We start from the raw sequence: 26,598 nt of genomic DNA, 5'->3' as shown, positions 1-26,598 counted from the left end.
AGGCCTATTTAGGTTGCCTGTGGTATGGAGCTCGCTTTATCTTGTGGGAGCACACTTACTTGAATGGGATTGATCATGCGTTCCCTCATCAAGAGTCTTGGATCTGTGCTAGTTTGTCAACTCAGGTTGCAACCCTGATTGCTGCAGTCCTCCTTCCTCCATTGTGAAGCCCTTTATTTCAGCCCCTTAATCCCACCGAGCACATGCCACCTCTTTGCCATGCTGCCCACCACCTGGGTAGTCTGACTCAATTCTTATGCCTGTATAGCTGCACAAGCCCTAAAGAGCAGCCTTGAGATATGCAAGGCAGGTTGTCTCTGCTCAGCCCTGCCTCATTATCCGTTTCCAAGACACCTAAAACTACATTATTCAATAGAGATTGGGAAACCCTAGTCTGGGGACAACCCGACCTAATAAATCAGGAGGAGATTGGCAGAATTTGCTGGGATTCTAGTCAGAAATCCCTCCCCAGCAGTTAGACCCTCACAAGTAGTCAACCATCTTCAAGCCGGCTCTCTGGCAACCTATGCACACCTTTCAAAATAAGGTCCACTGCTGTGCCGCTATGTAAGAGGACTCAGGTGTGCATATTTGTCCATGCTGAGTGAGAAAGACTACTGTTTGACTCAGCCTGACATCTGCACCACAGGAAACACAGTCAAATATTTGACCAAGATTATATTGATAGTTGTCTCCTAAGGTGCTATAATTCAGTTGGGAATCCTCAAAGAATTGTCCCTTTGCATTTTAGCTGCAGTGTTAATCTGTTGTTTTTAAACTGATTTGCACTTTGGATAAAATGTGCCCAGAATATACCTTTACATTGGTGTGAGGTAGAACGCTCATTGATATGTCTGTTACTATTAAATATGTTTCAGAAACCCATTCTAGGATGTGGATTTACTCACATGAGTTTCTTCATGATCCTATAGAAAAAGGTATGCTTCCTTGAGCCATCCTTAATTTGGGGTTTCTCCTTGAGCTGCCCTTCTGGGAGCATTATTACCTTTCTGTTCACCTTCACATTAAAGTCCCCCCTGAAACAATAGGCCTACAATGGAAGAGTAAGGGACTGTGGGGAAATTTCCATAAGTTTTTTAGTGGCACCTTGCTGTCAAAGGTGTTCCAGTAAAAGAAAAAGGGAGACTGATACACCCCTTCTAGTGCAGAGGTTTCCTTTGAAGTATTGAACCAAAGAAACTGGGCCCGAATGTGTGGAGTTTGGCTCTCAAGAGAGATGTACTGTGCCTTTGGAGGTCACTGCTATCTTTGTCCCTTCTAGAATGCTGTGCATGGGTTTGGGCAGCCTGTGAGTTGAAGCATAGAAGTCTAGAAGTGCCAACACTGGATTAGGTAAGTGACTCTAAGGAGTTAGAACTCTCCACGCCTATTTTTTAACTCCTCTACATAGGGTATAAGGTTTTAGAAGAGGGGGAGCGAAAGAGGAAGAATTATACCTGCAAGATGATAAACCTCAGTCTGGAGTATGGTGGACCCACTGACGATTCATACTCCTAGAATGTTTTCAGACTCTGTCTCTGGATCTAATGGCAGTAGCTCCTTGTCCTTCCCTCTCTTAGTTTTGTGTGCTTTAAAATCATTTACCTTTTTATTTAAAAAAAAATACTGCCAGGACAATGTGTTAATGAGTGATATTGGTTGTGTTGTGGAGCTCTACGTTTTTAGCCCACAGCATTTTCATTAGTAAGACTTGGACTGATCTGAGGACTACCCTGAGAGTCAAGTAATAAATTCAGTATTTGGTCCCCATATCAGGATCTTCACCATTAGTGTCTGGACATTAGGTGAGAAATAACCCAGTAGAAACAGCTGGAGCCAAGTAAATTTCAATAGCCTTAAGACTTTCCAAACCTTTACATTGATATTCCAAGACTAATTTATGCAGCTTACAGAGTTTTACCTATGGGAACTGAAAATAATTTTCTGTAAGGCTTTACAAGCATACCATTTGCATTAGACTAGAGTCTTATAGTTCCAAGATGAAACATGGCTCTATAAATGAGGCTTCAACCAGCTTTTAAAGAAAACGATCTCCATCAGTGCCTACGTGTCCTTAAAAAAACTAGCTTTGTTGGGGTTAGAAGCATTTTGTAAATTTCTATTCTTAATACAATACTACTGTTTTGGGGGATATGAGTCAAATTAGCAGCAATTGCATACCATAAGGCTGTGAGGAATTTTGTTAACCACAAATTAGCTTCAAATCATCTACAGTTTTGCTACAAGCCAAGCGAATAACTTGGGATTGCTTTCAACAATGTATAGTTAGACACATTTGAGAAAATGAGCTGCCTTCACTAAGAATATATAGACTGGGAACATATTAGAATATAGCCATTAATAATTATGTGAACATATATTCATTTTGTATCTCTTAAAGGGTTTAAAAGATATGCCTCTTGAGCTCTTCAATGAGCCTAGTGCCAATGCAGGCATCTTCGCACTATGGTGCAAGTGTGCCTGCAGTATGTATGGAATTCTTTTTGTGCAGGCAGAAATACTTTCTGGCACAATAACAATCCTCAGAGGCATATTCCTATTTCTATTTGTGCTGCAAAATTTTGCACATATGAAAAGAGGGAGTAACAGGGCAAAATATAGATATTTCTGCACATTATGCCACTTATGGGTAGGTGTGAAATTTTGGTACAATCCTAGGTTTACTGCCTTTACTCAATCTGAGTTTGTTAAACAAACTTGGGTGGGTGCATGGGAGAGCACATGCTTCACCCATATCATGCATAGCTGGTGTAGGGGAACACATGACAGCTATTCTGCAGCTGAAAAATGACATAAAGTCATACATGTGTTGATGCACTTTGGTTTGTAAATCTCACTTCAGAACTTGTGCTACGTTCAGTCAACTTGTGTGACTTAAGGATAAAGTAAGTGCACACTAAGGCCCACATTAAAACATTGGTGGCAAATGCCGCCTAGCGCCACGCCGACGGCCACCAACATACCGTAGCCGTGGTTACTGACCATCCACCAAATTATAACCGTAGCCAGAATTCCGCCAGAAGGCTGGCCGAATTCCGGCTACGGTCATGGCGGCAGACAGCAGTAAGGTGGCGCTGCTGCCAGCAGCAGTGCCATGCTAGCAGAACGCCGCCGACCATATCATGAGCCATGATACGGCCTGGCGTTGTTTTGCTGGCGGACATTGCTGCTGGCAGCAGCGCTGCGTTCGGTCTCCTGTTGGAGGACCCCCTGAAAGCAGGTAAGTCGGGTTCTCCGACAAGAGAGGAGGGTGGGGGGTGTTGTGTGCGTGTGTGGGGGCGTATGCGACTGTGTTTGAATGCGTGCATGCGTGTGTAATCCGTGTGTGCATGAATGGGTGTGTGCATATGTGCATGTTGTATTGTGTGATTGCGTGTGTGCCTGGATGTATGTTAGTAAGTGTTGCTGTCAGTATGTATGAATGTATGCATGCATGTGTGAATGTATGCATGCATGTGTGAATGTTGGAATGCGTGTGTGTATGGGTGAGTATGTATGTGCATGTATATGTCGGGGTGAGGAGGGGGAGGGGAAGGATGAGGGAGGTATATAGGGAGGGGGCAGAGGAGACCCCTATTGGTGACAGGGATGTCATAATAGTGACAGTATGTATCGCCAGCCTGTTGGTGGTACTACCACCACTATTACACCGACCGCCGGGGTCGTAATGACCCCCCAAGTGTTGGTCTTGTTTTCTATTAGGAATGTTAGCACTAATATGATTCTACTATTATCATCATGATGAGACAAATAGACTTACATCTGTTTAAAAGCATTCAAAATGTTCTGAGATATGTTTTAATCATATTTGTTGAGGTATGTTTTACAGTAATCTTAGTTTTGAAGACTACATTTTAATATATTTTGTGTACTGCTTTATGATTGAATGATGTTTTATGTAAACAAATTACATCATAATGATTTTCTGTTTAACCTGGATTGTCTGTAGTGAAATCAATATAAATAGCAGAAAGGGTTATAAGGAGGTGAGTGAGTGCATGGAAATGAAATTTTATTACAAAACAGATCATAACAAAATCTTTTGCGAGCCCCTTAAAAATTATTTACCTTCTACCAATTCTTTGACACAGATTGAAGCAGTTACCCAAAATAATAATACACAATACATCAAATGTACGAATTGTGTGTAGTCTTTATTGTTTTATGTAACACTACCACAAAAATATATACGAAAAGTTTCCAAGTGATTTGAAACAAAATTAATGTAATACCAGTGACGTGTAGCAATGTCATAATACACAGTTTTAAAGGAATATATTATACATAATATTTTCTACTATTCATGATACCAGCAGGATACAAATTTTGTCATTTCATGCAATCCATATACGTTAGCCATTTATTCATGTTCTGGGTTGTACAGTAAATATAATAAACACATTTTCCTGCACATTGTATCTTCCATAATTTATTAATGTGTTATTAACACAGGATACACATACATTCCATTTTCTTTCTTAACTTGATATCAATGGCGTGTGTCTGAATGTATGCACTGAAATTGTGTAGTTTCAGCAAAGTAATTTATTCTCAAAACTAAACAACTACAGCTTGCATCTTATCATCAAATGCTTTTACAATAATTTTATAGCCATCATTATTTCGTATCTTTTTTTTTAAAGTTGAACCTATCATTCCTTATCTTGCTTGTTTACAATGATTTTGGAAAGTAGCCCAGATAGCAAAAATGTGCTGTAATATCAAGTGCAATGTTGGGAGTACAATATAATACTGACAATATAATTAAAATATGTTGAATGTTGTTGACATCTTTTCGGCTGTCATTACTGTTTGGTACTTTTTGTATTACCATAGTGGGTTCATCAAAATGAAATAGCATGTAAATTGATAGTAAAATTGATAAGTCAATAAAAAAACCTGCTATGATATAGAACATTTGACATGTTTTGCATGATCTGTAAACACTCTTTTTGACACTTATATCACACATTAGTAGACTGTACTGTGAGAGAATAACACATTATCAAAATCTCACATTTAGTGTCCACCATTTAAAGTTTGATTATGAGCCTCGAAAGCCCAAAAGTGCGGGCCAAATCAATGTCAATTTGTAAACAAATGTTTCTCTCCTTAAACTGACAAAGGCTAATCATGACTGCACTGTACATTGTCTTCTACCCACAGACACTCACAATGCACTTGGTTATTTATAATAAGTTCACATAGAACATTGGCAGGGACATTACTATTCCTTCTCTACAGATTTCCAAACATGAGTTATACCTTAACATGATGATTGTATTTGGTGGCTCAGTTACCATATGATCTCTACAAATAATTAGCAGTCATTTCACTGCTACAGACCTTTAGAAATAAAGGCTATAGCTGGAAGTTGATGCCACTCCAAGAATTTAGTGTTATATACTTGTAACATGATGGCCACTGGACCTTGGTTGTTGAGGCAGCAGCCAATCACTGGGTTTAGTGAGGCTCTCATACAGTTCAGGACTTGCATGAATAATGGCTCCATGCTTTATTTATTCCACACATCCTGTTCATGAAGGCTTTGCAATGACAACAATTGAGCAAATAAAATTTGACTTATCACGTTCTCCATAAGGGTTTATCCTTTGCAAATCACTCAATAGTGCAATTTCTCAGCTTTGAGAGAGGTTTCATACACTTTTAAATGAGGCCCTAAAATGTTCTTTGCAATTTCAAAACATGAACGTCTTTGTTATGATTCTTAGAAATATTGAACAATCTTGCATTTGTAAACATTTCACACCCTATTTGTCAAAGTTTTCTCTCTGAAAGGTCATGAATGTGAGAACTTTCCTAATAGGGCCGTGTGTGAATATGCAGATTTTGTGTTTTATGAGCTAACTGTACCAAAAACAATACAAAATCAACAATACAAAAGCAAGTGTAAGAACAATACAGATCCATACAGCATTGGCCAATAAAATTGACTTTCACTTTCTAACACACTTCAAGAATTATGTCTAAGAATTTTGAAGATGCAGGGCTCTGAAATCACCAAACACACTTTAGGAATTGTGAAGCATTTCATCATTTGGAACATCTTAAGCCACCATATTCCATGGATTCAGTATATAAACACAAAAGCTGTACTCTTTTTAATGTCTCATGCACCAATTATTGTGTGGAATTTGTAAACAGTGATCATTTATTTCCATTAGAACATTACATATAGAAGGAATTGAAAAATAATCAAAATGATACTTCAGAGGTTCACTTGATATAGACATTCAAATATGATGATATCATTTCTTTCTTGCTTAATTCTAGGTAATACAACATTACAGGTTTGTGTCTTGTTAGGTATTAGCTTTGGCATGTTCATTGGCCATAGGAGTAATGCTAAAAAAAAAAATTTGAAACCACATTTTCCAGCTGGGCTTGGAGTCTGAGTTTTCAAAGTGTGGTAACATTTTTGTTTTATAATTCACATATTTCTCTTTGGTTCACTGTTTTAAAAAGTAGAACCATTTGTTCACAAAATGGACTGCTGAAAAGCAGTACTTTTTTACATTGTTATTGATACTTAAGTGGTTTAAGCTTCATTACTAAAATGCATACTTGAACAGTCTTATTCTTGTTTGGTTGCAACTACAGCCTGTATAAATATTGATCAGTCCTATATTAGGTTATCCAGCTATAGTCATGTATCAACTACATAGTCACATCTTACCACCAGTCGTATTATGTATTATTGACAGAACACTTATAAAAATGGACAATAATGTTAATGACTTGAAAGGGTTTTTCCATGTCAGTTTACGAGGGACGATGCATTTTCTGCCAGCCATTGTGCCCTAACTCCCAGGTTAGGCTAGAAAGAACTAAAGCCCATTTTATTATGGCGAGTTAGAGAGAAGCATTAGCTCATAAAGGCACAACCATGCTGAATGTACAATAATGTAGCACAACTGCACGCATGCAGTCATTTTACAAGGCTTGTTCCTGACACCTGAATATCATGCTAGCAGAAAACCTACATGTATGATTATATGTGGCAAAGGCAACCATACTTAGTTTGTACATGATACCAAAAGTGAAATATTCCAATGCAAATTAACTTCCATTGATATAGGAAAGGGACCTTGTCCCTCGATCTCAAGGAAAATTATTTTCACAGCACATTTCCTTTTGAAAACTATGACCTAAAATCAACAGACAATGAATATTATTGAGACCAGTAGATGACAAAATTGACTCACAATTACATTCTCTTTAAGGTAATTCCAGAGCTTCTGCATCTTAAAAAGGACAATGTATACTGTGTCACAAGGTAATGCAGCTAATCAAAAAATTGGTAGATCCATGGTATTTACACACTGAGCAATCCTATAGAAGGTGACAATCCCCTTGTAAGTACTGCTGATATATTCAAAGCTGCTTGCCACTGACTATTCCGGATTAGATCCCCTCCTCAGCATTTTCAGAGAAGTCTCTAAAGCTGTTTATGTTTTTTTATATTTAATGTAGAATATCACTCTTCAAGTAGTGTATGCTGGTGAAAGAGGACAGCGTAAGCACAAGGTGCCAGCAGGGGAATCTTGTACCGGCACTCCCAGTTATTCCATATTGGGCTGAACTTGGAGCTGTATAAAGAAAGAAATAAAGACAAAAAGTGAGGAAGAAGTTTAAATACTCATTCATGTTTCTAAATATCAGGCACATCTGTCAAATGAGTTAACTTTCAGTTGATAAAGGAAATAAGAACTGTAGAAAGACCTACCAATGTAAATATTTGTAATTATCTTGCAGACAATACATTCCTTATGAAGTATAAAAAATAAATCATTGATGTGCTCAAAGCCATGAGAACATTAATACTTTTGCCAATAACAGTTTTGCAAAGAGGTAGATTTCAATGCTAGACTTTTCATAAACAAGATTCATGCTATCCCTTATTGGAATATCAGTTGAATAGTTAATGATCCATAATCTAACATGTCTAAAACTTTATCATACACTTTTGCAAACCAAGCCAGTGAGATTGACAAAATTGTGAAGTAATTAATAGGCATCTTCTTTCAAGCTGCAAGTACATGTTAAGTTTAAAGTAGCATGGGGTTCATCTAATTTGACTATGGCTTTTTCAACCACTTTATATTACACAGACTGAGAAAAATCATAAATACTGAAGTATAAAGGGAATTCACCACAATAGTATATTCTTACACCTCGTGCCCTACCCTAAAACTGTTTAGCAAGGTAATTCACAAATGATTCTTTGTACAGCCTGAGACGCTGTATTCTCACTCTCAACAAAGAACTTCCACATCGTAGGTTCACAAATTTCTGGTACATTTTTGGCAAACTGCCTTACTCTGAAGTACAATGCAATTTTCAGCATGGCAATAAAAAGACATCCCCATACGATATTTAACAATCAGATATGCAACTGCTTAGAACTCAATGGTGTGATACAACTGACAGTGGTTAGGAAAACGAGGTGTGAGAGGAAGTATAACAGAACTTATAACCCGCAAAGGAGAACGATATTAATTGTTATGCATTAATAATATTTATATTTTTTAAACTATGGGACATATTTACTAATAAGTGGTGCTTCACTGCGGATGTGCCACTTTTCTTGCACTCCAGCACCCCTGCTAAAGCCACCTAACAACAAGTTAGTTGCGCGATATTTACAATACAGTGCTCCATGGCAGTCGTTAGCACAGTAGGGTTAAAATCTTTGAGGCTATTGTGGTGCTTTGCTACACTAGCATCAACAATGTTGACATTATTGCAGCAAAGCACAGGGAGGCCAATTCAATATAAAGTGAGAGTCATTTTAACGCCTGCTATGAGCAGGTGTTAAAAATTATGGGAATAAATAGTGCATTGAAATCTTGTAACTTTCAATGCAACATTTTTTTTAGCCTCCCTGCACACATTATGCCTGACACAGGCATAATGTGGCCTAAGGATTTACAAAGTGGTGCAATGCAAACATTGCGCCACTTTGTAAATATGGTGTGGGAGAAAAACCACCTTAGCGTGGCCTTATCGTCAAAAAAGGATACTACGGCGGCTCTCAGGTGGCACAAGGGACTTGTAAGTATGCTGTTATTTATGTTTAACAATTGATTTCTGCATCCTTGCATTAGGGATTTACAATTCAAGCAGTGGATCCTTGAATCAACTACATTCTTTCTGCCAGTCATCAAAGAAATATTTCAGTTTCAGCCTCCATTCCCCAACATGGTGTAACAAGCAATATGGTGTTAAAATCAGAAGAAATTGGTCATAAGGGAGAAGGGTGAGTACACCCTAACCCCCAGGTCCATATGGGGGACCAAAGGGAACCAAAGAAATTATGTATGTAATCCTTTTCCTCCCCACCTCCAGCTCCTGAAAATCCAAAGAGGATCCAGAATTCATATGCCCATTACTGGATCAACAAATTCACTAAAAAATGAGAAAAGTAATCTGCACTGGCCAATAGGCGTATATGGTCATTGGCCACACATGGTGGGTTGGGAGCAGAGCCTAGTGACAATCTATTCCCTGGAGTCAACCTTTGATGCACACAACCAAAGGCCATTTGAGGTGGGTATTGGCAGCCAGGGTGGATGGGAGGTCAGGCCTTGTGGCCAACCTCCATTGCCCTAGGCCACACCCTGTGGACAATCCCCACAATGCATGCTGAAGTCTCTACATGATGGTGCATTACACATCTGGGGTGGGGATGATTCAGGGCCTTGCCTGCAACTAACCCCGCTGTGGAAGGCTAACAACTGCACCTAACTCCTGATTCAAGAGGTCAAGCCATGTCACCAACCCACACCGTGCATAGCCAAAGGCTCTGAGGCATAGACACAGAGTTGGGTGCACGAACTGCAGTCAACTCCTACTTCATGTAGTGTGCAGAGGGATTGGCCACATGCAGAGGATTGGGCTCTGGGAACCCTTGGATGTGGCATATGAACATGAAACCCATTCAGCTACTCGAAAAATGTTATGGTTGGAGTGGACATAAAACAAACACAAAAATGAAGCTAAAAACACAATTGAGCAGTTATTGATATGAATTAAAACCAAGTAACCACTGACATTTGCAAGTTATGGCTTGGAACATAATCTGTAACTCGCACAACAGAATTGTAAATCCTAAACTGTGCTCTAAATGCAAAGCTTATAACCTCACTGTGAGAAAACAGGGCTGATTGCAGAGGCCCCCTAACTTTTTGCCCCCATTTTCCACTTTTTGCTGGTGTTTTCCTGACTCTGATGGTGCCCTGGGTACTGCTAACCAGTCCCAGGGCCTGTGCTCTGTGTAAAATGGATATGCAAATTAGGCTAATTATAATTGGCTAAGTTAACCTACCTATAAGTCCCTAGTATATGGTAGGGCATGTAGGTTTAGGGACCACAGCATAGGTGGTGCACACATAGGTGCACTGCTGAGGTGCCCAGGGTCATTTTAAAGGCAGGCCTGCCTTGCTGGCTGCTTTTAAATTAAAGTTATATGCAAATTCGACTTTGGAATTAAAAGTAGTTCCAAAGTCTTAAACTACCTTATTTTTACATATAAGTCACCCCTAAGGTGTGCCCTATGTGTCCCTAGGGCTGGGTGCCATGTAACTATAAGCAGGGACTTTATAAAAATAGATTTATAAGCCCTGGTGAGGTAAAAACAGCCAAATTCGTTTTTCCCTCATTGAAGTAAATGGCCTTCATAGGCTAGAATGGGGAGACTTTATTTTAAATTTTAAAGTCTCCTTAAATGTTGCATACCAAGAATTTGGTATCAAATTAATTGTTGTAATAAATCCCACAACTTCCAGTTGTTGGATTTAATATAACTTGTTCAGGTAAATATTTTAGACTTTACCTAAAAAGTTGCCAATTTCAGCCCTGCATTGTTTTTGCTGCTGTGCTCTGATTGGCCAGCCTGCAGCAGCTTAGCCAAGCTGCCTTGATGAGGTGTGAAGTGGCCTGGCTTCACACAAAGGAATGTGCCTGTGGGAGAGAATCTCCCCTCAGCAGATGGTGAGGCAGGAAGGGGGAGGGCTGCCAAACTGGTCTTCAAAGGCAGAGAAAGACATTTGGAGCACCCAGCAACACCCCCACATCCTGCAACCCCAGACAACTAGGTGCTCCCTTGATTAGATTAGGAGAGGGGTGTGTTTATGAATTTTAGCCACACCAGTGGGTGGGCTCAGCCAGATGTAACCTCCAAAAATCAGATTCAGCCATGATGGATTTTTAGAGAATGTTGCCTTCTGGGATGGATTTTTGCCACACTTCCCAGGAAGTGGTCATCACAGGGGGACGACCCTGTACCTGATTGGAGAACCAGGACCCCCCTGCTTTTCACCCAGGAGCAAGGATAAAACTGTCAGACCTGCACCCACACCTCAGATCCCCACAAGATTTCAACAAGAAAGAACTAAAGGAGAAAAAGGACTGCCCTGCTGGACCCCTGGCCTGCACCTGGAACCTGCACTCAGAAGGACTGCACCAGCTGCACACTTGGGCTTTACCACAAGAAGGACTTTGCCTGGCTTCAACTGGTTCAAGGAGGGACTCCCTGTTTGCTACCGGTGAAAAATTGCTAACCAGAGTCCCCCTGCACCAACTCCTGAAGAAAGCGACCAGCTGACCACTGCCCAGTGGCCAAAAAGTAGTTTGCGCCAGGTGCGTTCTGGGAGTTGTAGTCCGCACCCCCCAAGGACCATCTCAGAACTTCTGGACCCTTGGGGTGAGCTGTGGACCCCAAAAGAACCTTAAAAGGACATCTGGGTGAAGCCCCAGAAGTTTGGAGAATTTTTGTAAAAAAGCTCCATAGAGGGACCAACCCGCCGCGGCAATTCTAGCCGGCTTGCCTCAACCGCGACCCGGCCTGATTTGGTGGTTCGTCCCGGTAAAGAAAAATCTCCGAAAAAGAGACTAAGTCCGAAGGTAAAAAGTTGACCGGGACCTTCCAGCCATCGTATCCGAGAAGGGCTCCATGGACGTCGGATCAAGATCCAGGTTTACCCCGGTCAAAGGATTTTCACCTCGAAAAAACGACTAAGTCCGAAGGTAAAAATCTCCACCGAGGAATCCAGCATCGCGTATCCGGAGAAGGGCTCCAGGAAGTCGGATTGGACTGGCAGGTTCGTCCCACTGAAGAAAATCTTCAAAATAAAGACTAAGTCAGAAGGTAACTTTTTAACCGAGGCCTCCCGCAACCTGTAACCGAGCAGGGCTCCATCGCGGTCGGCCTGAAACTTTGACTTTGCCCCAGTCGAGGTGCAACCAGATGACCCGATTGGCGCTTTTTGTTTCTAAGCGCTAGAAAAATAATTATTATTTAAAAATTCATATCTCCGGTTCCCCTTATCCGATTTTATTAGTTTTGGTGTCATTTTAAAGATAAAAATATAAACTATTTTTATAAATTGGTTTTGGATTTTTAAACTGTTTCCTGTGTTTTATTTAATTACTGTTTTGTGATATTTGAATGCTTTACACTCTGTCTCCTAAGTTAAGCCTTGACGCTCGTTGCCAAGCTACCAAGGGTTGAGCTGGGATTAATTTACTGAGACCTAACTGGACCTAAGTGGAGGTTAGTGGCTTGTTGCTAGGTGTAGGTACCTACCTGCCCTTACCAATAACCCATCTTCCAACATTTTTGGTGGCAGCGGTGGGATCCTGTACTTGTGTTCAGTATCATGTTACAGTTTTAAGTAAAACAAATTAAAAATCCTTTAAATTGTCTTAGTGCAAAAAAAAAAAATTTTTTTTTTTTTTTTAATTTTTAATTTTGATTAATTTCTATTATTGAATTTTGGTAATTTTTCTAAATTAATGTTTCCAATTTTTGCAAAAAGTTTTTGTTGACACAAAACTAGGGAACCATGGAGCTTGACCTGGCTAGCCTACCCACACTGACAGTAGTCCAGCTTAGGGGGTTGTGTACTGAAAGAGGGTTGCCTGCAACCACTGACCTCAGGAAGCAAGTCCTGATCAAATCCCTGACAGCATGGGCTGAGGCCCAAGAGGTAGACCCAGGGGAAGCTCCAGAGGAGGGAGAAACAGGGGAGGATGCTAGCTCTAACCACTCAGGGGAGAGAGGGCATCTGAGCCTAAGTGAGGATGAGGAAGATCGGTCCTCAGTACATACAGTCACTAGGGGCAGATCCAAAGCTAGTGGTGGGAAGGGGGTCCCTTCAGGAGGAGAGAACCCATCCATCAGGGAAAGAGAGCTGGAGGCCCAGCTAGCATACATAGCTTTGGAAGCAGACAAGCTGGCCCTAGAAAAGAAAAAGTGGGCAAAGAAAGAGAAAAGAGATGGTGGCAGTGACAGAGAAGTTGAGGTGTCCATGGGGGGGGAGTTTGCCCCAGATTACCCAAGGGGGTGGTTCCTGCTTATGTAGAGGGGGATGATATAGACAAGTGGTTGGAGGCCTTTGAGAGGGCACTCCAAATGAGAAGGGTTAGGCCTCAATACTGGGGTTCCCTTTTGTGGGAGTTGGTCCCCAACTCAGGGAGGGATAGGCTTCTGACCCTAAGGGGGGAGGAGGCAGATTCGTACCCTAGTATGTAGAGGTGCTTAACCAAGAAGTTTGGTCTGACCCCAGAGCAGTATAGAATGAAGTTCAGGAACATCCAGAAGGTCAATACCCAGTCTTGGGTTGACTTTGTAGACACCTCACTTAAGGAACTAGAGGGCTGGATTATTGGTGACAAAGTAAATACTTATGAGGGGTTATACAATCTGATCATGAGAGAGCACATCTTGACCAATTGTACCCAAGAAAGGTTACGCCAGCATCTAGTGGACTCTAAGCAGACCAACCCTAGAGAGCTAGGGGAGGCAGCTGATGAGTGGTTGAGAACCAGGGTGGTTGTCAAGTCTCAGGGAGGAGACTCCAAGAAGGGGGGGGGCAGGTCCCCAAAAACCTAAGGAGGGAGGTGGTAAGCCCACCACAGAGACTCCCTCTGTACCCCAGAACCCTAAGAAGGAGGAGAGTAAATCCCACTCCCACTCTGACAAGCAGAGACAGGGAGACCCAGGGTTAAAAAAGCTCTTGGACAGTAGGGCTTGCTTTGACTGTCAGCAGACAGGTCACTTCAGAGGAGATGCAGCCTGTCCAAAGAAAGTGGTTAGCACTGGGCTGACCAGTGTAGCCATGGAGGAGGACTCCTCAGATGATGAAGTCCTCCTAGCATTGAGCTGGGAGACAGGACCAGATGGTAAGCTGGTGATCCCTGAGGGTGGAAGTAGGCACTTCCACCCCATTCAGGTAAATGGGATCCCTACCACTGGCCTGAGAGACACCTGTGCCAGTCACACTATAGTGAGTGACCGTTTAGTGACCCCAGACATGTATGTCCCAGGAGAGACAAGGAAAGTCAGGATAGCCACAGGGGAGGTCACCTCCAAACCTGTAGCCATAGTGCCCCTAGAGAGGGAGGGTATCCTTGACTGGTTTAGGGTGGTAGTCAGTGCTGACCTCTCCCTAGATTGTATCCTGGGCAATGACCTCCCAGAGGTGGGTCTGGTCCCAGTTGGGGCGGTCGCCCAGGGCGCCCCCCCAAACCAAAGTCCTGGGGAGTCAGTCCCTACAGTTAGGAGACAGGGGTCCCCAAGAAAAGGAAAGAAGAAAAGGAAGGGTAGGCCACTCTTAAAGAGAGTTCCAGGGAGCCAAAGGCCTTCTGCCCCAGTAGTGGGGGAGCCCAGAATTGGCACTGGTGAGGCCTCACCTGACCCCAAGGAAGTCCTGAGTAGTCAGGCAGCTGTCCAGATGCAGGGTGTTGCCCCTGCACTGACAGAAGGGAGAGTGGAAGGAGGGTGTCTGCCACAGGAGGTGGTAGCCCCCCACTCTAGACAGCAAGAGAGGTGCCAGGGCCCCATAGTTGCCCCTAAAGCAGCTCAGCCACCTGTCAGTGGAGAGCTTAGGGTGTGGTTCTGGGTACTGACCGCTGTCAGTAGCCTCTGCTGGGTGCTAGCCTTCCTGGCAGCACTGTACTTGGCCTGGGAGGCAGACCCCAGGGCCAATAGCAAAGTAGGCCCCCTGACCCTGTTGGTCATGGTGGGGTTGCTCAAGTTTTGGGTGACCTCTTTGGGTAAGGTAGGTGTTGCCCTAGCAAAGTTAGGAGTAGGGGAGGGTGGCACCTCACTACCCAAGTTGGCAGAGAGAGAGGAGGAAGACCCCCCTAGAGGGAAGTTTCAGTTTGAGATGGGTCCTTTCACTGTTGGGATGGCTTCACTACCCAGAGGGAGTGACCGTGACAGGAGGATGTAAGGCAGAGTAGGCCCTGCAAAGGGACAGGCAGTTTTCTTCACTGTCTTCCTCGCCTAACAAGCCAGGAAGACTCTCCCAGGGTTGGGCTGAGTCTCCTGGGCGTGTGGGCTGGGGGGGGCTTGTGTGAGAAAACAGGGCTGATTGCAGAGGCCCCCTAACTTTTTGCCCCCATTTTCCACTTTTTGCTGGTGTTTTCCTGACTCTGATGGTGCCCTGGGTACTGCTAACCAGTCCCAGGGCCTGTGCTCTGTGTAAAATGGATATGCAAATTAGGCTAATTATAATTGGCTAAGTTAACCTACCTATAAGTCCTAGTATATGGTAGGGCATGTAGGTTTAGGGACCACAGCATAGGTGGTGCACACATAGGTGCACTGCTGAGGTGCCCAGGGTCATTTTAAAGGCAGGCCTGCCTTGCTGGCTGCTTTTAAATTAAAGTTATATGCAAATTCGACTTTGGAATTAAAAGTAGTTCCAAAGTCTTAAACTACCTTATTTTTACATATAAGTCACCCCTAAGGTGTGCCCTATGTGCCCCTAGGGCTGGGTGCCATGTAACTATAAGCAGGGACTTTATAAAAATAGATTTATAAGCCCTGGTGAGGTAAAAACAGCCAAATTCGTTTTTCCCTCATTGAAGTAAATGGCCTTCATAGGCTAGAATGGGGAGACTTTATTTTAAATTTTAAAGTCTCCTTAAATGTTGCATACCAAGAATTTGGTATCAAATTAATTGTTGTAATAAATCCCACAACTTCCAGTTGTTGGATTTAATATAACTTGTTCAGGTAAAAAGTTTTAGACTTTACCTAAAAAGTTTCCAATTTCAGCCCTGCATTGTTTTTGCTGCTGTGCTCTGATTGGCCAGCCTGCAGCAGCTTAGCCAAGCTGCCTTGATGAGGTGTGAAATGTGCCTGTGGGAGAGAATCTCCCCTCAGCAGATGGTGAGGCAAGAAGGGGGAGGGCTGCCAAACTGGTCTTCAAAGGCAGAGAAGGACATTTGGAGCACCCAACAACACCCCCACATCCTGCAACCCCAGACAACTAGGTGCCCCCTTGATTAGATTAGGAGAGGGCAGGAGAGGGGTGTGTTTATGATTTTTAGCCACACCAGTGGGTGGGCTCAGCCAGATGTAACCTCCAAAAATCAGATTCAGCCATGATGGATTTTTAGAGAATGTTGCCTTCTGGGATGGATTTTTGCCACACTTCCCAGGAAGTGGTCATCACAGGGGGACGACCCTGTACCTGATTGGAGAATCAGGACCCCCCTGCTTTTCACCCAGGAGCAAGGATAAAACTGGCAGACCTGCACCCACACCTCAGATCCCCACAAGATTTCAACAAGAAAGAACTAAAGGAGAAGAAGGACTGCCCTGCTGGACCCCTGGCCTGCACCTGGAACCTGCACTCAGAAGGACTGCACCAGCTGCACACTTGGGCTTCACCACAAGAAGGACTTTGCCTGGCTTCAACTGGTTCAAGGAGGGACTCCCTGTTTGCTACAGGTGAAAAATTGCTAACCAGAGTCCCCCTGCACCAACTCCTGAAGAAAGCGACCAGCTGACCACTGCCCAGTGGCCAAAAAGGAGTTTGTGCCAGGTGCATTCTGAGAGTTGTAGTCCACACCCCCCAAGGACCATCTCAGAACTTCTGGACCCTTGGGGTGAGCTGTGGACCCCAAAAGAACCTTAAAAGGACATATGGGTGAAGCCCCAGAAGTTTGGAGAAGTTTGGAGAATTTTTGTAAAAAAGCTCCATAGAGGGACCGACCCGCCGCGGCAATTCTAGCCGGCTTGCCTCAACCGCGACCCGCCTGATTTGGTGGTTCGTCCCGGTAAAAAAAAATCTCCGAAAAAGAGACTAAGTCCGAAGGTAAAAAGTTGACCGGGACCTTCCAGCCATCGTATCCGAGAAGGGCTCCATGGACGTCGGATCAAGATCCAGGTTTACCCCGGTCGAAGGATTTTCACCTCGAAAAAACGACTAAGTCCGAAGGTAAAAATCTCCACCGAGGAATCCAGCATCGCGTATCCGGAGAAGGGCTCCAGGAGGTCGGATTGGACTGGCAGGTTCGTCCCGCTGAAGAAAATCTTCAAAATAAAGACTAAGTCAGAAGGTAACTTTTTAACCGAGGCCTCCCGCGACCTGTAGCCGAGCAGGGCTTCATCGCGGTCGGCCTGAAACTTTGACTTTGCCCCGGTCGAGGTGCAACCAGATGACCCGATTGGCGCTTTTTGTTTCTAAGGGCTAGAAAAATAATAATTCTTTAAAAATTCATATCTCCGGTTCCCCTTATCCGATTTTATTCGTTAACTGTTTCCTGTGTTTTATTTAATTACTGTTTTGTGATATTTGAATGCTTTACACTCTGTCTCCTAAGTTAAGCCTTGACGCTCGTTGCCAAGCTACCAAGGGTTGAGCTGGGATTAATTTACTGAGACCTAACTGGACCTAAGTGGAGGTTAGAGGCTTGTTGCTAGGTGTAGGTACCTACCTGCCCTTACCAATAACCCATCTTCCATCACTCACATTTATACCAATGAATAACAATTATGGTGGTCACTGTCAAGGTACAGAGAGCACCACTGACCAGGCGGTGATCACCTTGTTTTGACAGTCAATGTCCTACACCACCTTCAAAATGGAGCACAGTCTGTTCTAACCACCAAACACAAGATCTGGCCAGAAATGTTATTAATCAGAACAATGTTAGTATAAAGTATATTCCATTCTCTAAAATACCTCATACTGTCACTTCTTATTTGAACTCACCTATACAGGCTCCTCATTAGTGGGCTTTTGATGCTCCAAATGATTCTATTAGGCCTAACTAATGAATCCCTTCATTTTATTTACAAGTTGTCAAGTCAGTATATCAAAAACCAAATCACATTTAAGTCAACATAGCTACTATTGTATGCATCATAATATATGCACAGTCAAATCATCAAGCATATTCAACTCACCAGAATATTTACAATTCAAAACTAAAATACACTGTGACTCAGAGGTCCTGATTATGAGTTTGGCGGGTGGAAAATCCCATCTGCCAATCTCCAGTGGTCGGGTCATCTCGTATGTGGCAGCCCTCCCATGTCCTCTATTATGAGTTTCCCACAGGCCCATCGAGAAACAGCCCAGAACATTGATGCTGGCTTGTGATAGAGCCAGTGGCAATGTTGTGATGCGTCAGGTGCAACAGCACCCGTTGCGCTTTTCACTGTCTGCTTGCAGAGCTGCCCTGACAGCTTAAGGCCACCATCACCGCCAGGCCATTGCCCAGCAAAACAGTTGCAGGGCCCACAGTCTGACAATGGCGCGTTCCACACGGTCATAATGTGGAGGCCTTAGTGGCGGTCTGACCGCCACGTGAGTCTGGCTTTCCTAGGACCGCCAGACTCGAAATGAGGGCCTGAATGTCTCAAGGGGTTCTCACTGTATCTTCCTCTTGAAATCCTTCATATTGTGTCTGTTGGACCTGGCCCTTTTTGCAGGGTCATCACCAAACCTTTTGCCTCCTTCCTCCTATATTTCCTGACCTGTTTTTGTTGGCTTTTGAACTCTGAGCACTTTACCACTGCTAACCAGTGCTAAAGTGCATATGCTCTCTGAGTAAATTGTACTGTTAATTAGTTTATCCATGATTGGCATATCTGATTTACTAGTAAGTCCCTAGTAAAGTGCACTAGAGGTGCCCAGGGCCTGTAAACCAAATGCTACTAGTGGGCCTGCAGCACTGATTGTGCCACCAACATAAATAGCACTGTAATCATATCTCAGACCTGCCACTGCAGTGTCTGTGTGTGCAGTCTTAAACTGTAATTTCGGCTTGGCAAGTGTCCCCAGCTGCAAGGCCTAGCCCTTCCCTTTTCCTACATCTAAGACACCCCTAAGGTAGGCCCTAGTTAGCCCCCTGGGCAGGGTGCAGTGTATGGTTAATGTAGGACAAAATCTATTGTGTTTTATATGTCCTGACAGTGAAATACTGCCAAATTCAGTTTTCACAGTTGCAAGGCCTATCTCTCTCATAGGTTAACATTGGGACTGCCTTTAAACATGATTATAGCATAGATTCATTGTGGGAGCAGCTAGACACATGGAGTTTAGGACCTCTGAACTCACAATTGTAAAAAAACATCTTTTAGTAAAGTTGATTTTAAGATTGTGTGTTTTTAGAAAGTGGCCATTTTCCTGCTTGAACCATTTTGTGACTCTGCCTGTTTGGGGATTCCCTAACTTGGTTAGTTTGATAGTTTGGTTGTTTGCACCTCTCTCCAGACAGTGACACAAAGGGGGCTGGGGTGTAGCCTGCATATTCCAATGAGCCATCTGTGCTAGGAGGGAGGGAAGGAGTGGTCACTCGTACATGAAAGTGCTGTGCCTGCCCTCACACAATGCAGACTCCAACCCCCTGGTGTGTGTCTGAGGCCTTGCCTGGGCAAGGGAGGATTTCACAATCAAGTGAGACTTTCCTTTGAAGTAAGCCTACTTCAAAGGCCAAAATGGGTGTAAGAAGAGCACCCAAACCCACAGATTTTAGACACTTCTTGGGGTAGCCGCTCTACCTCAGAGACTCTTCCTGGAGAAGGTAACTGGAACCAGAACCTGCATCCTGCCAAGAAGAACTGCCTGGCTGCCCAAAGGACTCACCTGACTGCTTTCTGTGAAGGACTGCTGCCTTTCTGTTGGTCTGCTGCCTTGCTGCTCTCTGGATGTGGTGAAGAAGTGCTCTCCAAGGGCTTGGATGGAGCTTTCCTCCTGTTCCCTGAAGTCTCAGGACCAAAAAGACAACTGAACTCCTTGTGCAGCAAAACTTCAATGCACAGTTTGCTAAAACGGATGCACAGCCTGCCCCATGGTGAGAAATTCACTGCACGCCGAACCAGGATGACACAGCGTGACTTCACAAGGATAAGATCGATGCGGCGCCAGCGCTGCGACCGGCACTTCGACACACAGCCCACCGGATCAACGCACTGCCGACCTGGGACGACGCAGCCCGACTTCCAGAGGGGAAATCGACGCAGCGCCTGCTGTGCGGAAGAAACTTCCACGCAATGCCCACTGGAACAACACAGCACTTGTGAATTCGCTCCAGGATTCCATGCACAGACCCCGGGGGGTCTGAAAACCCCGCAAACCGAAGATGATCCCTGACCAAGCGCCGGAAATTGATGCACAGCCATCCCTGCGTGGATGCATCGCCGTGCGTGGCCTGAGAAATCGACGCACACTCCTTTAGTTCCACGCTTCTCCTCCTCTGCGGCCCTTTGCGGAGATTTTTTGCTTGAAAGAGACTTTGGGCCTGATTCTAACTTTGGAGGATGGTGTTAAACCGTCCCAAAAGTGGCGGATATACCACCTACCGTATTACGAGTTCCATAGGATATAATGGACTCGTAATACGGTAGGTGGTATATCCGCCACTTTTGGGACGGTTTAACACCGTCCTCCAAAGTTAGAATCAGGCCCTTTGTTTGCTTTAAAAAGACTTAAGACACTTTATATCACTTTTCAGTGATATCTCTACATTTACTTATTGCATCTTTGATCATTTTGACCTGCAAATATCCATATTTTTCTAAATACTGTGTGGTGTATTTTTGTGGTGCTATATTGTGTTATTGTATGATTTATTGCACAAATACTTTACACATTGCCTTCTAAGTTAAGCCAGACTGCTCAGTGCCAAGCTTCCAGAGGGTGGGCACAGGATAATTTGGATTGTGTGTGACCTACCCTAACTAGAGTAAGGATCTTTGCTTGGACAGGGTGTAACATTACTGCCAACCAAAAACCCCATTTCTAACAGCGTCAAAACCAAATACTTTTATTATTATGAATTGTTTTGATGTTAATATCTACATGTCAACAGGATAGGGAAAGATAGGAAAGATCCACTTTTTAAACATTTATTAGAGGTGCAAGGAACATTTTTTAAACAGGGAAAATCATGCTCCCCATATACCTGAAAATGGAGGGACATTTCAAAACATAAATATAAAATTCAGTAAATCACAAAAGCGATTTCATACTCTTTCTCTTTTCTCCGTAAGGTCATTCAAATTTAGTTTATTTAGCACACTTTTTACATGTTTTACAGGTATTACACCCAACATGTCTATTCATGCAAATAGCTACATAGAAATATCTTTTTTACTCAGATGGCTATGTACCAGTGTATCTCTCAAAGATCTCTGGTAAGGGATTCTCCTTCCCTTTCTTCTTGTCTCCTCTGGAAGAGGGACGTAAAAGTTCTTATCTCTTTCTGGCTTTCACTTTCCTTGGGGCTTTTATTAATTCCTATCTAGAGTATCCTCTCTTTTGAAACTTTCCTTCACATCTTGTCAACCTCATTAGATATCTAAGAACTACAACTGCTTTTAGCAAGTACTGCCTGATTCCTTATGGTCAAAACTCTGTATTTCATTCCCATCTAATACTTGTAACTTTATATCCATATGATCAATTTCCACATAGCTCATTTTATTAGTGAAAGATGGATTCCAATGTTTCTCAATTAAAAGGTCTATCAATTTGCATATGTAATCTTTCCAAATGAAGAATGAATCATCTGTGAATCTCACTCATCTGTAGTCTATTTTAGGGGATTTTAGATCATATACCACATTCAACAGTTCAACAGTTCCTTGCCAAAGGTGCTGCTTATGGTCCAATTAACCATAAGCAGCTAACTCCCACTGTGCATGGCTTTGGCAGCACACAGGCCAGGGGACAGGCCAGGTTAATGGACTGAAATGCAGCCAGACCCTCCACCCAACTTTCTGTGTGCAGTCAACCTCCACTATGTAGGCCTTGTGACAGTGCATAACAGTAGTGGGACTCAATACAGTCCTGGTGCGCAACCCTCTGCAGGAGGCCAGCCCCCTCTGAATACAGACTTGAACCACGTACAGTAGGGTCCGGCTGCTACTGCTGCAAAGTCACTGCACATGTGGTTTGAAATATGGAAGTCAGTTGTTGATAACATGCCATGTGGAATGCCCATGCTTTCTGTTTTTTAGTTCTCACAATGAAACAGAAGCGAGAGCAGCCAATAAAGTTTGTTGAAATCCCAGTCTAAGAACAGGCTGTGGTGAAGACACCTTTGGTTTAGGAGACAATGAATAGAACAAGCACTAGCACAGTTAAATATTGTGGCTTTAATGTAGTAACACATGCAAACAAAACTATGCAAGTATGCACAAGTTATGCTTACACACAATAGCACATTGCATCAGACATAATGACATTGAAAGGAATAGAAGACTTGTAAATCCAAAAAGGGATTATTTTTTTCACTCCAATAGTATTTTTCATTTTTACTGGGCAACATCTTCATTTGTTGATCAGACAGCATATAATCCAAATTGAAATTAAGTGGGCCACTGTATGTTAAGTAAAGAAAGCTCTGTTTCATTGATGCATTTATTATTTATCCTCCTTTTATTACATTACAAGCTGCGTTTAGTGCACTAAACCCTGGGCTGGTCTATTCATGTGTATCATCATTGCTTCCATTACAAACCTGATATATTTTTGTGCAAATGATGAATGTTTTAGCACAGAAACTGTTCACAAGATAGGAGTGAGTGGCCCCCAAATGACAACTCTTCCTTTAAATTTAAAATCAGGTATCAAACAATTCATTACATTACATATGATAATTCCAATCAATCAACTTTCATAAATGTGAGAAAGAAAAAATAGAAGGAAAAAATGTAGAAAGAAAAGAGCTAAGAAGAGTCAATTCCATCCACTATACCTCCCAGATTCTTGTCGCTAAACTAGAAACATTTTACTGACCAATGCCTTAACATTGAGAGCTGCTGTGGACTTCCACTTTTAAATGATTCGTGACTTAGCGACCAAAGCCCCGATAAAGCAACACTGCTGCTGCTATGTTTGATAGTGATTAGTAGTAAGTATTCCCAGTAGAGCCCCCTGCACATCTAGTATGATTTGGATTTTAAGTATTTTCGCTATTGAAGAGAAAATTCTCATTAAAAAAGTAGCAAATGTCGAGCAGAAAAACCCAACATGGGGCCTATCGCGTTGCACATGCCCATATGTAAAGCATGTTGCTGATGGAGATGGGAACATTTGACGTAAGCAATGGGGGGTAAAGTGCAGTGCCTATCTAGAAATAAAACTGCCATTTTTATAAAATTAGCTCCTCTGACGGCATTGTACCGACCCCAAGGAACCAGATAAAACTTGTCTTCCGTGATCTGTGAGATTGAAGCTAATGCTCCTGAGATGGCCAACTCTTGTAAGCCAAGATATAGTACCCAATACCAATTCCCCAATCCTGTGAGTTTGCTCATGTAATTGGCTTTGTTTATGTTTTCCTTAGCTGAGCTAGATACCTTGGTATGACACTGCATATGGTTGGTAATTTGGAGATACAGCTGAAACAGATTTGGTGATATTCCCAAATTCTCAGAGATTATTAGACCCCATGATTTTATGCACCCAGCTAAGGGGATATTGTTGAGTCTGATAAAGCCAACCTTTTACCTCTTCTCAAAGATACCCTGTTTCAAAGACAGTCCAACCAACTCACACACCCTTAGAAAAATCAAGGGGCGTAGCAAGGGGAACTGGTTTCATCCTGGAGCTGCCTAAATTTACTACTCACAATGTAAGGGAGCATGTATCAAGATCATTTTGGGGAGTTTCAGGATTTTTAGGAAGTGGGAAACCCGGGCGCCTACTTCTTTGAGCACACATTGAAGTTAAAAACAATTCATCAAGCTATGTTCCAATTCGATACAGTTAGCCAGTCTAAAAAGGTTGCCTGACAATACTTCAGCATATGTGGATGTGCTAGACCTCCATCTTCCATATTGAGTTGAATTTTAGATAGTTTAGTGTGTGCCTCTTACCCCTGCCACAATAAGTAGTGTATGATTCTGTTTATTTTGAAGAAGGATTGCCAAACTTTAATCATCACATTCTCAAATATAAAAGTGAACAAAGGAAGAAAGACATTTTAATAAGCGCTACTCACCCTACAGTACTTAGAGGTAGAGCTTGTCAGTTGGTTAATAAAGCATGCACCTTATCCAGTATAGTAATATAATTTAGCTTGAACAAATCTGAAAGTTGATGGGAAAGAAAAGTGCCCATACATCTTATTGATCGTTGGACCTGTTGTAACCTCCAATATCAGAAAATGTTTTAGTTTTACTAAAGGTGTTACAAATATTTTAAATGTTACCTGCTAACTGAAGAATTATGTCATCAGTAAACAATTTTAGTTTTGATGCTCCAGGAAGTGAAGGGCAAGGGGGTCTAAAAACAGAGCAAAAAGTACTTGTGAGACAGAGCCTCATAGAACCTCTTCTTACTGGAATGAGCCCTACAGTTTGATTATTAATCATAATTTCGACCCCAAAACTTGGCTTATAGATTCTTCAACAGCTTAACTACTTTGAAGGGATACCCAAAACATCCCACAGGACGCGGTCAAAGGCCTTTTCAGCATCAAGCATGATTATTGCGGCCTTGATCTTATTGCTAGAATAATAGTTGATTGCTTGTATGAGAAAATTTGCATTACTTCTCATATATCTTTCCGGCAAAAAGACATTTTGGTTGCCGTGTACCACTGATACTGCAGCAGGTGCAAGTTTTAATGTCAGAATTTTAGCAAATAATTTATAACCACAGTTCAACAGACTGATGAAACTATATGAGCCAGGATCTGTAGGAGGCTTGCCCTTCTTCAGGAAGCTTACATAACTGCCTCAGTGAATTCACTAGGAATTTTGCCTCCTTCTAGAATTTGCTTTAATAGCTTAGTTAAGAACTTAGCTAGCTGAGCAGAAAATACTTTATAAAATTCGTATGATAGGCCATCATTGTCACACACCTTGGCATTAGACAAGAGGTTGATGGCGTCCTTAGTTTCAGCAATCATAATAAAAGCCCCAACCATTTCTTGAAGCTCCCTATTCAGTTCTGGTAACTTTATTGGAAGTAAGAAGACATCAATTACTCCAGGCGAGGGATTGATAGTGGAGGCATAACGATCTGCATAGTGATCTAGGAAGTCATTCCCAATCTGATCAGGCTGTATCACAATGTGATACTATTTTGCTTTAGAGATAGATTTAGTGACCCTTTGATTTTGTTTGTTTTTAACTGACCAAGCCAGAAAGTGCCCACTATGTTCACTTTCCTTGTCAAGTTGCTGAAAGCATGTATTCTGATTGATTAATTCCTTGGAAAGGAAGACTTGCCTCCATCTTTGACCCACAGCCTCTAAGTTAGCTTTGGAATCCATAGTATGGAGAATGAAATCTGCTCTACAAGCTTCCTCTAGATGTATGTATTCTGATTGATTAATTCCTTGGAAAGGAAGACTTGCCTCCATCTTTGACCCACAGCCTCTAAGTTAGCTTTGGAATCCATAGTATGGAGAATGAAATCTGCTCTACAAGCTTCCTCTAAATCATGTTGTAGAGAGATTTTCTCACATTGCAGTTTATTAATTTGGGCTGATTAGGAGATCACTTCCCCTCAAATAAAGGCCTTGCATGCACACCAGACAGCAGTGGTAGATGCTGTGCCCTCGTTCCTTTGCAAAAACTCTAATAACGCCACCGCCATGAGCACTATACAGCTTCCCTGTGTTAATAAGGATTTATCAATTGACACAGTGGTCACTCTTGTTAAGTAGTCAGAAAGAGGGGTTGAGAGTATACCAGTTTTGCCTCTTCTCGAAATTGATAAGCGAGGCCGAGTTAAAACATTTAGAGAAGAATGAGAATTCTTGCTCTGTAGGGTGATCAAGCTACCAAGGATCTGCTAAATGTAGACCACTTACTAGCTTGGCTAAAAACAGAGCTGAATTTGGCTTATTCTGATGCTTATGCAAGTGACAGCAGTCCCGGGTTACATCTTGAATAATATGAAATTCACCACCAACTAAAACTAGTCATTAAAAATCAAAGTCAAATGCACACGTAATAATTACTCAAAACGGCATAGTAACCATACAATGTATCAAGTCAAGATCTTTTTATAATTGCATTGAATATAAAAGCCAATGAGTATCAGGTATTGAAGTCTCCCATCCAAAAATGTATTAATTAGATCGTCTAGAGATCAAACAAAACATAACCGTGTCAAGTTCACAGTCCCCGGTGGTATATAACACTCCAAATCATGTATCCATATGTGATTGTATCCAAAGTCCATACGTAATTAAATCAAAAGTTCTCAATTCGTATCCTCATGTGACTTTACTTCCACATTAACAGTGTAATTGGTCATCTTCCCATTAGTGTCCATTCATCTCTCACAAAAT

At 42.4% G+C, this 26,598-nt stretch overlaps 1 protein-coding gene across 1 annotated transcript in view; it reads right to left on the bottom strand.

Moving 5' to 3' along the window:
* Positions 1-4,156: 4,156 nt before the first annotated feature.
* NEGR1 (neuronal growth regulator 1) overlaps positions 4,157-26,598 on the bottom strand; it is a 2,074,771-nt gene continuing 2,052,329 nt past the window's right edge. Inside the window, exon 7 of the mRNA XM_069232442.1 lies at positions 4,157-7,631. Coding sequence (XP_069088543.1) covers positions 7,507-7,631 — 125 coding nt within the window. The 3' untranslated portion in view covers positions 4,157-7,506. The remainder of the gene's footprint in view (positions 7,632-26,598) is intronic.

This window comes from Pleurodeles waltl, chromosome 4_2 (assembly GCF_031143425.1).
Source record: "Pleurodeles waltl isolate 20211129_DDA chromosome 4_2, aPleWal1.hap1.20221129, whole genome shotgun sequence".
Classification (NCBI taxonomy): domain Eukaryota; kingdom Metazoa; phylum Chordata; class Amphibia; order Caudata; family Salamandridae; genus Pleurodeles; species Pleurodeles waltl.
The sequence above is the reverse complement of the archived record's forward strand: the minus strand, read 5'-3'. Positions and strand labels throughout refer to the sequence as shown.